Source organism: Eubalaena glacialis, chromosome 7 (assembly GCF_028564815.1).
Source record: "Eubalaena glacialis isolate mEubGla1 chromosome 7, mEubGla1.1.hap2.+ XY, whole genome shotgun sequence".
Taxonomy (NCBI): Eukaryota; Metazoa; Chordata; class Mammalia; order Artiodactyla; family Balaenidae; genus Eubalaena; species Eubalaena glacialis.
Genome location: NC_083722.1, coordinates 22,192,387 through 22,207,801, shown reverse-complemented (window position 1 = coordinate 22,207,801; position 15,415 = coordinate 22,192,387). Strand labels below are relative to the sequence as shown.

Sequence of the window (15,415 nt, the reverse complement as noted above, 5' to 3'; positions counted from 1 at the left end):
CAACTAATGAAGCCCGTGTGCCTACAGCCTGTGCTCGACAACGAGAAGCCACCACAATGAGAAGCCCACGCACCATAATGAAGAGTAGCTCCCACTCGCCGCAACTAGAGAAAGCCCCTGCGCAGCAACGAAGACCCAACGCAGCCAAAAAAAGAAAAAAAAATTGGCATTCCCCAGAGAAAACTACCAGGAAAAAAAGAAAAGAAGGCAGGATTTCATTCTTTAAATGCACAAATTAATCAACTAATAAAGGATTTCCCACGTTTGATATCAAAATTAGACATAGAAAAAGATACCAATAGATTTCAACATTTTTACAGATCATTTTTAACATTGTTATAACAGTTTTTGAAACTCTACATAGATTTTTTAAAAGAAATATTAGTCATTTAATTAATAATTTCATTGTATACATACATCAGGTTTGCTTTGGGTACAATCTGATGTGTAGTTGTGATTTTTCTGTGTCTTACTAATGTCTGCATTGTACCTGTTTTACCTGCCTTAATCTGACATATTTGCATTATGCGCCAAGTAGAAATGGGCAACATCTCTCCGAAAATCCCCGAGTTCTAGAGAGGCACCTGGATTACAGGCTCTGTGCAGGTGCCATGCATTGCTCATGGCTACATCAATCATGTAGCTCACCAAAACTGAGTACCATTTCTTGCCTCTTATTCTCACCCTATATTTGGAAATAATCTGTTCCATTTTAGCTACGCCTTCCCTGCATTCATCATACAGTTTCACTATGGAAGGTTGACTTATCTGAGGGATCTCCTTGTCATCGGCAAAACAACGTATCTCATTGACTGGCTCTATGCCAACAGTGTTGGAGCACAGACTGATAATACCATCACCATGCCAACGACACAAAATTATCTCATCATTTTCTTCTACTCGGAAATCGAAATACCCCTTCTTCATTTTTTTCGTATGTTCTGCACTCATCAGGGGACATTTTTCAGTCCTGTTCTCACGAATTGTTCCTGTTGCCCTCACCCCTTTCTTCTTCAAGGCTGACATCAATTTGACACTTGTAAAGAAGCTATCAAAACACAGGTGGTAGGGATATTGACCTCTCTCTAAAAGAACATCAGCAAAATTCATCACTAGATTTCCACCTAAACCAAGATCAAGATCTTTACCTGCCATCATAGTTGACTCTTCTTGATAGGGCTCAAACCAAACCAGATAACCCTGCGTGGTTGTACCACACCAGACTTTATAGCCAATTCTAATAGGTTTCCCATTCAGGAATTGGTCACTATCAAAGCACTCACACATTGTCTTATCAAAACAATAGTATTCTTCGAGGGGAGCATACAGGAGAAAATTTTTATTCATTTGCTTTATGAGAGGCCTCAATTTTGTAAACTTATCATTTTGATCTAGGTGGCTATTATCTGCAAAATGCAGGTATGAGAAAATCAATTCAAATCTGTCCCTTCTGATTGCATCTCTAACCAGGTTCTGATCGGCATCAGACATTTCCCAATACATTCCCCTTCTGGGACGCCTCACAAGGCCACTCAAAAGCAGGACACCAAGCACACACCTCATTTCCTGAACTGTGACTTCCAAGTTGACATTTTTCTGAGAAGCATAATTATTGGTTTCACTGACAATCAAGTTGAATGTTTCATCATCAAAAAATAACTCAAAGAGCTCCACTGGGTTCAACTTTTCACTCTTGAGATTCAGAAGTCCAGAATCCAGTGCTGACCAGCTTGGAAAGTTGGGTTTAATGTCTCTTTTGGTCCAGTTCTTCTCTGGGACGCTTGAGACCTTTGGTCTTTTTGGAGCAGGCTGAGTCTCAGGCTCGTCATCCTCTTCCACATCTGAATCACCAGAAAATGTGAGGCCTTGGAGCAGTTCACTCACTCGAGCTTTGTCTTTTTTTCTCCCTTTTCGGGTAATGTCTCCTGCAGCGTATTCCAGGGATGAGATGTGCATCCGAGTCCACATGTCAGCAGGGTGACGGTCCTTCAGAGTGTTCCAATGTGCAACTGTCCTTTCAGCAGGAACAGGGGTACTACAAGGGGCCTGGGGTACACAATCTCTGGGAAAGAAAAAAGAACGTATGCTATAAAAATTCTCAGTCTTATTCACTGGTACAGGATAAATCCATGATGCCTAAGGATTCTTTTGTGGGGAATACTTTCTTCTCACTCCTCATGTTTCCATGGGGAGGGCTTTGGCCAGACTGAACATTTCTGGCTTCTTCCCACTTCCCGCTCACTCCTCATGACTTAACTAATTGTTGAACCTGGGAGAAAGAACTGGGCTGTCCTCTTTAGAAGCAAGTTGCAGACATTTCATGTTCCTTTTTCTGCCAAGATGGATCATGAAGGCTTATGGGAGGGAGGGTCTGCTGTCACTATGCGGCCACTTAGCTCTGCCTCTGAGCGGCTTTATCAGTCTAGCTTCTGTCAGTCATAAAGCAGAGGTTTCCAGAATCATCTGTTTTACTCCTGTGTCTCTATCAATTGGTTCTGAATTTGGACAAGGAAATGGGTTGTTATTTACTGAGCCCCCTCACCTCTCACAGAATTTCTGAACATGGAACAATTTAGCCTCCCCTAGTTCTGCATTCATCTGGTGGACGCACTGTTTCTGGGGAGAAACAAAAGAGAAACTCAAACTTACTGCCCTTGGACTGATTTTTATGCAGTTTTCAAGGAACTAGGCTAAAGTTACTAAGATGGAAAGTATTATTTTACACAAACTTCTTTAATTCTAGAAATGTGCATTTCATTTACAAATGTCCTGTTGGTACATTAAATTAGACCAATTTAAGAAGACATAAGGGAGGAAACAGTAGTGAAAAGAGTATGTTGTAATATAATTTACACCATATATATTTATTTGTTTGCTTAGAGCATTTATCATCCTGGGTGTCTTTAATGTCTGCATGTATGATCCATTCAGTAGATCCATCTTAGAGTTCCCTGACATCTTCAACTTCAGGGACCCTCCTTGAATCCTGTCACTACACTGAACTTTCCGCTGGTGAAAACTAAACTCTAAGAGTTCACTCTGTAGCCCCAGTTTCTTTTCACTCTAGTCTCCTCACACTCTTGTCCCACAATACCTGTTCTTCCTTCTCACTCTGACTCCTCCATTTCCTCCTGCGTTCACCTCCCTTCCTATTCTGTCTAGACCTCATGATCCATCATCACCTTAGTCCTTCTCTTGCCAGGATCACCAATCACCCTGCCCCAGTGTCCTTCTGTAGTGGTGGACCAGCAAAATTCAGCACCAGATCAACCCTATCCTTAGTCTTCTCTGTTCCTAACCCAGGAGTGAATAGTGCCAGAGAAATCAAACAACTAGGTAGACTGACACTGCTAAATATGATGGTCTCCAAAACTCAGCTAGTTACTCAACACTGCCCAGAAATCCTTCTCATGTCCTCTCGTCCCTTTCTTCCCTGTTCCCCACAACAGGTGTTTCATCACTCTTCATCACTCTTCTCAAATCTACCAGTCTATCTCCAAACATGACTTCTTTTCCTGCTCCAAAGAGGACCCAGAATTTTTCAAGCAGAAACTTGCTCTTTAAAATGATCCTCTGGGACGTCCCTAGTGGTCCAGCGGTTAAGACTCGGCGGTCCCAGCGCAGGGGGCCCGGGTTCGATCCCTGGTCAGGGAACTAGATCCCGCATGCTGTAACTAAAAGATCCTGCATGCCGCGGCTAAGACCCAGCGCAGCTAAATAAGTAAATAATAAATAAATAAAATAATAAAATGATCTTCTGTGGCTCCTGTGACTCTTCTCTCCTAGTTCTTCTCCTACCCTCTCTAGGCATTTGCCTTTTCTTTCTCTGCCTCTCTCTGATCCACCTCCTCTTTAGCTGGTAAATTCCTGCTTACTCATCAGGGCTTGTTTCAAATGTTACCTCTTCTGGGAGGTCTTCTCCAGTTTCCAGATCTCTGTTGGGTCCTCTCCTGCATGCTCTATCATAGCTAGAGGGCACGTCATCATACTGCATTGTGTTCTGTGTTTTCTCATCTACTGTACCCTCATGTGACTTATTGAAGGTAGGGTCTCTGTATTATACATGACTAAATATGAGTGATAAAATGCTTGCTGAATGAGTGGGGAGGTTGCTGGGGGCGTGGGGGCGGGTACACTCAGTCTTTGACATCATGATGGAGCACCAAACCTAGAACATCCTACCCCTTCAGACTTCTTGTCACGTGAAACAGTAAGCTATCTTGATTCTCGGAGGCACTGTGAGTGATGGTTTCAGTTACCTGATGTAAACATACCTGACAGACACAACAGCAGGTTCCTATTCTCCAGTTATAACTCTGAGCTAAGTGAGAGTGTTCTTTCTCTTACTTTAGTGCAGCTTGGCTCGGACTTCACCAGCTTTATGAAAGATCTTACTTCTCTTCTTAGGCTTCAGGACATTTCTCTTTTAACTGAGATTTAGCTCCCTGTTTCCCTAAGATGAACAAATGTCAATAAGGAGAATCCTCATCCCCTGCCCTACTCTTCAGTGTAATTATCGCACGCTGTTTCCTTTTTCTTCTCTTCTCACGTCTCCAAGGAGTTAATGGCCTCACCAGAACCCAACCTTTGCTCATGATCCGGTCCCTCTCTTTCTGCTTTAGGAGCACCTATGCTAGACATTCATTCCACGACCACCACTCATTAAACACCCACTACTATCCTTAATTTGTCCCTTCGTCATCAGCTACTCTCCTTTTAATTCTTGCTCAGGATTCTCCTAATGGAGGTCAAAGATACCCTACCTGTCTTCCCTAAGTCCTCTTCCAGGTCTGATGATATTTCTTTCTTAACCATCATGGCAACAAACCTTACCTGCAGCCCTCACTCTCTTGTCTAAATCCTCTGCTTCTCTATCTTCTTCTCTTTCTGGCTTCAGTATCTGTAGCCCCACAACATAAGGGAGCCACGGGAAGAGTGATCAGGCAAGGTAAACTGAGTCAGAGGATTCTTGGAGGCAACTGTGTACCAACTGAAAGTTTTGTATAATTATGATATACTGGCAGGTCACCTCCTTGGCGTGGGACCCCCTATGATCACAGAAGTGAGTGTTACTCTTTCTGTATTATTCCAGGGAAGCAGGCTTTTACCAACTTGTTTCTCTGGTTTCATTTCAATTTCTTCTTACATCTGTAGGATTTGTTCTACTTAGGACCATGGACACTCACCTGTTGGGTATTCCTGAGACCTCAGCACCTCGTTCCATTTCTTCAGAAGTTTCTTGCTTTGTGTTAAACAATCCATCTTTAGTTACAACTTCTTCAGCTAAAATAATATGTTAATGATTTAAATGTCATTTGTTGCCTGAATCTAGAAAAAACAATCTCTAGGGTAAGGAATAGGATGTTCCAAATTAAAACAAACAAAAAATCAACAGGTGTACCAGGAGTGCAGTCACAATAGTCCTAAAAATGTGGCAGAGTATAGGAAGATAATAAGAAAGGTCAATTTGCAGGAGAGAGTATCTAACAGGGCAAAGCATATTTAAAGAAAATTACACATAGACAGTAGTGTTCACAGAGAGTGAAGAGAACTTCCTCTGAGGTAAAGAAGAGATCAGGCAGGGTGTTTGTGGAACTTTCAGATATTAAGGGATGTCTGAAGATGACAAATTATATGGGACCCTTGAAAAGGGAAGAAAAAAGGGAGCAGAGGAGGAGATGTTGAGGGAATCATGATCAGAGAAGATAACAGCAAGAATCAGTAGTGATTAGCAACAGAAGAAGACAAGGGGATTGGGAGGGATTCAAACTGGCAGGGGCTGAGAGAAGTGTGGAGGCAGAGGCCCGAAGAAGGGGAAGGAAGGGTGAGGGCATGTAGGAAATGTGGGTTCACAAGGGCGGAGTCAGGGTTAATGATGGGAAAGGTGAGCACAGCTGGGGACCAGCCAGAGGCCTGTCCTTACCCATCAGACTGATGTTTGTAACCTTCTCCTGAGCCAAGTTTCCATAGAGGTTCCTCTGGGCCAGACTCAGATGTGGCCACTCCTCTGGGACAAGGGCCTGGGCTGCTGCTTCCTCAGTCTTCACTGATGTCTAAAAAGGCAAAAAATGGCCTCTCAGTCTTCACTGTGGTAAGGATAAGGGGTCCAGGTGTGAAGGGTGTTGAATACCACACTGCAGACCAGTCGTACCAAGCCAACCAGCAGGGCCCTGCTCTCTCCGAAGGTCTAAGGGACGACTGTCCTGCCTCTCTCCCAGCTTCTGGGGGTTGTCAGCAATCCTGTGTGTTCCTTGGCTGGTAGATGCATCACTCCAGTCTCTGCCTCTGCCGTCACATGGCCTTCTCCCTGTGTGTCTCCCTGTCTTCACATGGCCTTCTTATAAGGACATCGACCGTTGGATGCTGGGCCCACCCTCCTCCAGTAGGACCTCATCTTAACTTGATTACATCTTCAAAGAATCTATTTCCAAATCAGATCACAGTCATAGGTACCTGGGGTTAGGACTTCAATATATCTTTTCGGGACACAATACAAGTCATAACTTCATCTTAGCTCTACTTCAATTAATGTTATTTTTCTCTTTCTCTGGCTGGTCTTTCATTATTTGACTCAATGCTAGTTTCATTCTACTGTCCACCCACATCTCTGCCCTTTCATTTTCCTAGCCTTTTGATCTTCTTATTCCTCCTTAATTCAAACCTAATGATTACACGTCAGTGCAAACGTTTAACTACTTTGTTATTTCTTGGTGTGATCATGTCCAAACATTTGCATTTTTGAAATACTTTTTTTTTTAATAAATTGCTTTTTGTTTCTCCATTATATAGCATTTTAGATACTTATATTGATTTAAATATATATATAGGTAAGTTTTACTTGTTATACATTTCTTTTCAGGAAGGTGAAGTATTTGTTAAGAACAGGAGGCACTGGGTCTGATAGGATTAAGAATGAATTAAAAGTCACAGAGTGAGGAAAGGACTCCATGAAGACCCTGTTCTTGAGGAAACTGACTCAGCAGCAGAGGACTTAAATAGGAGACGTAAATATTTTTTAACTAAATGACTAGGAAAATGATTGGACCACTAAGAGAATAAGGGGGAAAAAAAAAACAAGAGTCTATTCCATGAAGAAGATGTGAAGTTTTGCCTTGGATACACAGAATTTCCATTATCATCACCAAATATTAATTGGGTATGTGCAGAACACTGGGACTATAAAGTAATATGAGGAAGAGTACTGCTTCTCAGACTGGGGAGAGAAACCAGAGACGCCCTCAAAAGATAACACATCAGTCACTGAGCATCAAATGAGTAGAGGCACTTTCTGAAACCAAGGGCCTAACTCTGCCCCTTATTCTCATACCTTAAGATTTGGATGTGCCTCCTGCATATGGTATGGAATGAGGCCACTGCGTGTAATCTATGTGAGCTCCCTGGATGAGGCACAAATGGTCTGTGATATTCTGTGACAAGGTGAAGGCAGAGGGACTGTGCCACCTGAAAGGCTCCCAGGGTGAGCAGTGTGAGCCAAGAGAAGGGCAAGGGATAGGTGGTCGAGGGAAGGAGGGCTGCTACTGAGGTTCGCATAGCCCGGGCAGCCTGCTCACCTGGGACCTGGCTGAGTTAGACCCCGGTACTGCTGCCTGGTCTCTGGGATTCTCTTCCTGGGGAGGGGCTGGTCCCTGGGGAGCGGGCCCTGTGGAAGGAGGAGACAAGAGTCCTGAATGAGACACAGTGGCTTTTAGGAGAGAGCCCTTTGTGGGGGACCCAGACCCCAAATCTTCTTATGTTTGTTAAACATCCAGGAACTAAGATACAGATCTTACGCTAGAACATCATATCTGCTTTCATTCTGTCAGAATTCTAAAATTCTAAAACTTTAGGGTCCCTACTCACAAAATAAGTGGTGTATATGAACTCATGAGGTGCTCTACAGTGATGCACTTTCACATTCATAAAGAAAAATTAGAAATTATTGATGGAAATAAGGAGAGGGAAGGCAGAACTTGGTGATAACGGAAACATTAACCAGAGAACAAAGAAAGAAAAGAAGTGGAGAACAGAGAGATAAGGCAAAAGGGAAACAGGAAAGCAGATAAGAGGAAGATGAAAAGAGAAAATAAAGATACAAAAAATAGAGTTGATAATGGGGGAGGCAACGTATGGGGGGAGGCAGGGGGTAGATGAGAAATCTCTGTACCTTTCTTCCAATTTTGCTTAACATAAAACTGCTCTAAAAAAATAAAGTCATACATGTACACCTGAAACTAACACAACATTGTAAATCAACTGTACCTCAGTAAAAAAAAGTCACACACACACAAAAATAGTCATACATACATACATAGAAGAGATGCTAACCGTGAGCTAGGAGAACTTTTGAGAATCTGCCACACTGGAAACTGTAACAATAATTCAGACAGTCATAATGATTGCAAGGTGCCAGGCACTGCACTGTTACTTAAAAAGATTCTTTCCAATTCCTTATCTGTACAATGGGGAGAACACAGTCTACTTTACAAGGTTAATGAAGATTGAGGTAACATAAAAACTCTCTGTAAAAGCCCTCTGTAAATTGTAAGACCCCACACAAGGTAATGTATCATTATTTTTCAAGATGGCAACAATATAAGGAGCCCAAAATTACTAAATGAAGAGCACAGGGGATAATTCTAACCCAAAATGTAACATAGAACATAGTACCCCTCTTCCTTGCTCCAGACACAGTGGATCACTGTGGAATACTTTTGTTGCTGTTGTTTCATATCTAGAGCAAATAAGCCTTGCTAGGAAAATAAAATAGCCTTGCCCCTGATTCACTGTTACTACCTTACCTCCCCACAATGCATATATGCCAAACAACCAACAGCTTAAAAAGCACAGTGTAAAGCAGGTCTGCTGTCAGAGAAAGGGCTAAGCTGAGGAGGGGCAAGATGGCAAGAGAGAATGGAAGGGGGCAAAGGTATAATGCAGTGAGGAAAGAGATCAACAGCAATGGGAAATTTGAGAGAGCAAAGGTCAGATCAGACTCTGTGTTTGCCTCTTATAATCCTCCTGAGGTGGAAAAGCATTAGGGTTAAGCCTGGGAAGAAGTCGGAGGAATGTTTTCAAACATATTAAAGTTCACTACAAATACCACACTGATCTGTTGCTCTATGTCTCTGCCAAAGACAGAACACGAGAAAATGGGCTTAAGCTGCAATGAATAAAATGATCTCAAGGCCTTTTCTACTTCTCCATCAACATATCGAAAATTTAACAATGTGTCTGACCCTAAGAATCAATCACATTTGAGCATTAAGAGACTGGCAAAAATAAAGTACTCAATAGTTTTCATTTTAAATCTAGTGTTCCATGACAGGTGAGAATGAAATACTATATACACACAAATAACAAAGTCACTATAAATCATATTTTTGACTTTAAAAAAAGGCTTCAATGGCACCCAACTTTTTAATGATAAAGTCCAAACCTCCTGGTTTGAATTTAAACACCCCAAAAATGGCCCCAACTGACCTTCCCATTCCCCCCACCCACTCTTTCCCCTAAACAAACCCCACCCTCCTGTCATGCTGGTTGACTTATTACCCCATTGAAAATACTAGCAGGAGAGGAGGGAATGCAGGTAGCCTGGGAAATTGACCTTCAGTTCATTTGGTCGCAGGTATCCTGGAGAAATGTGCTTGGGTTATGATTAGTAGGCAGGCAGGCCCTTAGCCAGAGTCTCCAGAATATTTGGGAGGGCCTAAGAGGGTATAAAAAGCCCTTGAGAATGACAGGGTGTGCTTCCTAAAGGACCACAGAGCACCCTGATTACACACACCACAGCAGTGGCGCATCGCACGGGGACCTAGAGAACCGAAGAAGCCCCCCCTCTGCCCAGCAGATGCTGCTGGAGTCCAGTTCTGTGAGCCAGCTCATGCTCACACAAAAGAATCTTATATCCTATGACCGCTGTTATCTTTCTGTCAATTACCATCACCATTCTGACAAGTACCTCCATTCTTCATTACCCCTCCCCCTCCACAGTCAAAATGCGATGAAACTGATTTCAGCAGATGCATGTTCATCATCTCACAGGTAGATGGGAATGCTCACCCTATGCCTGCTCCACTGCAAATCCTCTCATCTATCAAGGCTCAATGCAGGCTCATGCCTCCAGGAAAGCTCTCCCGACCCCAGGGCCGTAAGGCTCCCTACCACCTCTAAACTTCTTCACGTAGAACATTTGGGCTTCATGTCATGGTGGTTTTTAATAAGCAAAGAAATAAGACAGAACTATCAGTCAAGTAAGTAGGGAAATATCAAGTTCTATTTATGCTCCAATGGGTAAATATCACAAGTAATCTGAGCCTCATACATTTTCTTTTATCTCCCTTGAATGTTCTCATATCATTTATTATATGAACCATTTATTTCTGTACTTAATATCAAAATATCAATATTCACAGATCACCAATGTGGTGACTGTAAACCAATGTGGTAAATCATGAAGTTGTGTGCGTCATTTTGTACGCCTTTTCCAGGGAAGAGAGTTAATCCTTTTCAATAAATTCTGGGGGAAAATGATAGCATCCCTCACCACAAAGGTTAAAAAACATTGCACTACGGAGTTCTGAGGTCTCCTTTTTGAACGATCTGTATGCTTCTGTGTGTTCTCAAGCCATCTGCAAACTGCAGGCCGCAGACTTTGCCTTCTTTGCATGGCCTATCCTACTGCACACAGCTGAAATGTAACCAGTAGCTGGGATGGATACGGAAAGTGAGAGAGCCGTGCACACAGGAGGGTACACTCCAAGTGCAGGAAGGAGAGAACCTGTTTAAACCTAAAGCTGTATGTAAATTACTGAAAGATTAGAGGCAGGGAGGCTACTGAAGAAAATGTTACCATGGGAAAAAGACAAATTTATGGAAAGCTACCAAGTAAATATTTAAAATATTCACAAATGTAGAATTAGAAATGTGGAATAGAGATATATAGTAAAGAGAGAATCTTGGTCAGAAGGTCACGTGACTTAACTCTGCCTCTGTTGACCCTGGTCAAGTCACTTAAACTCTGAGTTTTGGTTTTCCTAACTATTAAGGGTGTTGGATGAGATCTTAGACTTCTAACATTTTCCAATTCCAAATGTTTTTAAAAGTTTGCTTAGGTATAGGGCTAACAAAAAAACAAACAAACAAAAAAAACCCCACAGATAAACAAGCTTTTACTTAGAAGGCCATGCACCTGCCAGAGGCCTGCTCCCAGTGTCCTTACTAAACTCACCCTCCGGCACTCACCACTCACTTCTTGGGCGACCTCTTGGTGGGGCTCTGGGGGCTCACACTTCAAGGTGGTTACCCCAGGCAGTAGCTGGGGCCTCTGACACTCCAAAGAGGTTCCTTGATATTCTGTCACCGGTAGGTGCATGTCCTGTCCCTGAGTGTAGACAGAAACCTGGGGACAAAAGGTTCACTTTGAAAAGGCATCCTGGGGTGGGAGGGAGATGCAAGAGAGAGGAGATGTGGGGATATATGTATACATATAGCTGATTCACTTTGTTATACAGCAGCAACTAACCCAACATTGAAAAGCAATTATACTCCAATAAAGATGTTAAAAAAGAAAAGAAAAGAAAAGGCATCCTGGTGGGAACTGGACCGAACAACAGTTAGGGATATCCTCAAGGGAACACCAGACAAGCCCCATTTAATCCTTAAGCAGCAGCAAGTAAGACAGAGTAGCAAGACAGAGACATTCACTCATTTGGCGAATATGGACTGAGTGCCTACTAAAAGCCAGGCTCTGTTCTACATGCTGGGGATATAGTGGCAAAGAAGAGACACAAGACAGGCAAAGATCCCTGCCTAGAAAAACAAAACAAAAACCCAGATGGATGCTTAACTAGTGGCTGGAAGTTCAATGAGAAATAGGATATGTACACTGTCTCAAAATGCCTCCCACAAATTTCTTATTAATTACAAAGGGGAAAATGGTAACTTTTATAGTAGAGAAATCTGACAGATACCACCTTAACCTCATCAGTAGTGGGACAATCCATCACCATGTGCTTCCTGATGTGATGCACTGAGGAGACCACAATGTCACTTCCGTGGTATTCTAGCCAAAATGCACAACCTGGGTCTTATCATGAGAAAATACAAGGCAAACTCAAATTGAGGGGCATTCCAAAAAATAACTGGTCTGTACTCTTCAAAAATGTCATTGTTATGACAAAGGAAGACTGAACAACCTTTCCAGATCTAAGAAGACTGAAGAGACGGCAACTAAATGTAATGTGTGATGCTGGACTGTATCCTGGATTGGGGCAAAATTGTCATAAAGAATACTACTGGGCTATCATGGATGTATCTAAACAAGTACTACTGTTGAGGTGATAGTATCATAAAAATTTTAATTTCCCAAAACTTGATAATATGTATTCTGGTTATACAAGAGAATATCTTTCTTCTTCAGAAATACACACTGAAGTGTTTAGAGATAAAGGGGTATGGTATCCCCAACTAACTCCAATCTCAAATGGTTCAAGAAAAAAAATGTGTGAGCCTGTGTGTGTGTGTGTGTGTACACACATATATGTACGTATACAGAGAGTGAGAGAGGGAGCACGTGCTCACACACGAGAGGGGCACATCCTGTAACAAATGTTAACAACTGGTGAATCTGGGTGAAGAGTACACAGTAGTTCTCTGTACTACTCTCCCAAAACTTCTATAAGTTGTAAATTACTTCAAAGTAAAAAGTTAAAACTTAACAGACTAATGTTCGCCATTACTTCTCCCAGGCCACCACGCACATTCTCTTCCCACCTGCTGTCCCGAGTCTCCTGTGTCTTTCTCTAGATTCTCCAGCACTGTCACTGCATCCTCCCCGCTCTCCAGAGGATACGCCTGCACCCAGGCCTGGAGCTCCTCGGGCAGGATGGTCAGGAACTGCTCCAGCACCAGCAGCTCCAGGATCTGCTCCTTGGTGTGGGTCTCCGGCCGCAGCCATTGATGGCAAAGTTCTTGGAGCTGGGCCAGAGCCTCCCGGGGCCCGGTTACCTCCTGGTAGCAGAACTGCCGGAAGCGCAGGCGGCAAAGCTCCAGAGTGTGGGAGCTGCTCTCCTGTGAGCTGCACATCTGCTCCCATGTGGGATCTTCCTCCTTCACTTTCACAAGGCTGTCTCCATTCTCAGGAGCGGGGCCTGGCGAAGCTTCATCCATGTTGACCTTAAAGGCTAGAAAAAGGTTCACTTAGCTGAGGTCTATGCTCCAGAAATGTTTTTCCAAATGTACATCTGAAGCATAAGAATTGATCAGTAACATAAAAATTATAAGAGCTTCAAAACTCTATGTAACATACTTATATTTTTGTCCCTACTCTAAGTGATGCTCAAAAACTGAGCCTGCTTGCCAATATCAGTGAAATTAATCAGAAGTCTACCTTGAATCCTAAGGAAGTTGAGCCCAGAGGTAAGGGATGTAAGGTAGGGATACCAGGGAAGAAGGGTTAACAATAAGAATGCTTGAGCAGCTTATACTTTAGATAGAGGGAAGGGATAATTTGACCCATGGAGGAGCCAGACGGCTGCCTTTATGGACAGATTAATATACTCTTAAAGTTCATCTATCTCTGCATATTTCTCACAGAATACTCCACCTTAAATGTAGGTGAGGTAGACTGTTTCCAAAGCCTCCATCCCCTAAAACCTGTTATGATGAGATTTTGTCACTTTTCTCATAATGAGGTAGAGTCTACTTTTCCTTCCCTTGAGTCTGTGCTGACCTGTGACTTGTTTTAACCAATAGAATATGGCAGAAATGACAATGTAAGAGGAAGTGCTCTTGTAGTGCCAGACACACAGCCATGAGACTTCCATGCTGTGAGAAAGCCCAAGCTAGCCATGCAGAGGTCACGTGCAAGAGAACCACGGAGCCCCAGCTGGAGCCCAGCTGGGCCTAGTCCCCAGCTGACTGACCAGCAGCCACATGAGTAACTCCAGTAATACTGCCCAGTCAATCCATGGAATCATAAGAATAAGCTGAGGTTGTTTTAAGCCACTAAGTTTGGGGCTTTATTTTTTTATGTAACAATAGATAACAAACAGTAGAAATACTTCAACTTCTGTTTCTCTTCTCACCTGTTCCTTTTGTGATCTCAATTAATCAAAATTCAATATGTCTCTATTCTAAGAACACTTAAATCTCTGTCTGGCTCTGACTTGCCTTTCATATTCCAAACTCACATCTTGGGCCTCTCCTGCACTGTAATTTCAACACATCCCAAACTGAAATCAGAGTCCCCTCAAAGCTGCACTCACTTTGTATTTTTCAGTCTCTACTGGCATCACCACCACCTTCCATGCATTCAGGCTCAAAACCAGCTTACATATATTATATATAATCACCCTGAGTCCAGTCAGTTCTTCCTCCACAACGCCTCTTGCAGCCATTCCTTCCTTTTTACTCCTGCTTTACGATTTCCATTCGCTATTACAATCATTTTCTGTGTGGTATTCCTGCCGCACCACACACTCCATCACTGGATCGATATTTCCTAAAGCACAATTCAAAACATATTCGACACACCCGTCCCACCAAAAAGCGGGTTTCAACTGCTCCTAGTTGAACTAAATTCAAACTCCCCAGGATCTGATCTTAACTGAGTTTGACTTGTGTGTTTGTCACTCGATAAACATTTATCGAGCACGTCATTTTCCAAGCATAACGCTAACCCCATAATAAAAGACATAGACCCTACCTCCAAGAAAGCCATCGTCTTCCCAAATGCCTCGTATCACTGCCAGCTGATACTCAGATTTGTTCCACCAACCTTGTACTTTATGGCCATGACCAGTCTTCTAACGGTATATTCCCAAGGCCCCGTGCAAATGCCACCCCCAAACCTAATGTACAGTCTTCTGTCCTCTGAGCCACTCAGGTGGAGGGTGTTCCCATGGAAAAGTGAGCCCAAACCTGCCTCACCAACCCGTTTCCCTCTCCAACCCGCATTACAGATCACACCCCGCATCACCACCACCACCCCTGCCCCTTGAGGACAGGGGTTTATCTTTGCATGACCTCAGCGAGCCCGGGCTTACCTGGTATTCAACAAATACTGGCGGACGTCTTGCCGGAGGCACGTAGACGTACTGGGATGTTGGTAGCCGGGACCTGCGGCGGGCCCAGAACGCATCTTACTGCGATTGCCCCCCAGCTCCTAGCGCTTGGCATATAGCGGGCACTCGGTGAGTGTCTAATTGCTGGTTAACGGACCAAAAGTTCAAGGAACATGCACAACGAAGACGTGGCCGACCCAGTGAAAAGCCCCACCGGAGGGCGGAGGCCCGGCTCTCCACAGTCGGGAAGAGCCAGCCGCCTGTCCCCGCAGGGCCCGGGCGTGTGCCGCTTCCTGCCGTCGGGACTCGGGGTCAGACTTCCCCTCCCGCCGTGCAGCAGCCTAACCTCA

At 43.5% G+C, this 15,415-nt stretch overlaps 1 protein-coding gene across 3 annotated transcripts; it reads right to left on the bottom strand.

Moving 5' to 3' along the window:
• Positions 1 to 263: 263 nt before the first annotated feature.
• PGBD1 (piggyBac transposable element derived 1) lies at positions 264 to 15,095 on the bottom strand. 3 transcript variants are annotated; one of them, XM_061195809.1, is made up of 7 exons: positions 15,048 to 15,095; positions 12,775 to 13,184; positions 11,245 to 11,401; positions 7,572 to 7,660; positions 5,924 to 6,053; positions 5,187 to 5,283; positions 264 to 2,062 (listed from the first exon to the last, which is right to left on the bottom strand). In XM_061195809.1, the coding sequence occupies exons 2-7, from the start codon at positions 13,168 to 13,170 to the stop codon at positions 505 to 507; spliced, it is 2,427 nt and encodes an 808-aa protein (XP_061051792.1). In that variant the 5' UTR covers positions 13,171 to 13,184; positions 15,048 to 15,095; the 3' UTR covers positions 264 to 504. The 3 variants fall into 3 exon arrangements, with proteins under 3 accessions (XP_061051792.1, XP_061051791.1, XP_061051793.1); XM_061195808.1 differs by lacking the exon at positions 15,048 to 15,095 and adding an exon at positions 14,355 to 14,443; XM_061195810.1 differs by lacking the exon at positions 15,048 to 15,095 and having other exon boundaries at positions 12,762 to 12,818.
• Between the last annotated feature and the right edge of the window lie 320 nt (positions 15,096 to 15,415).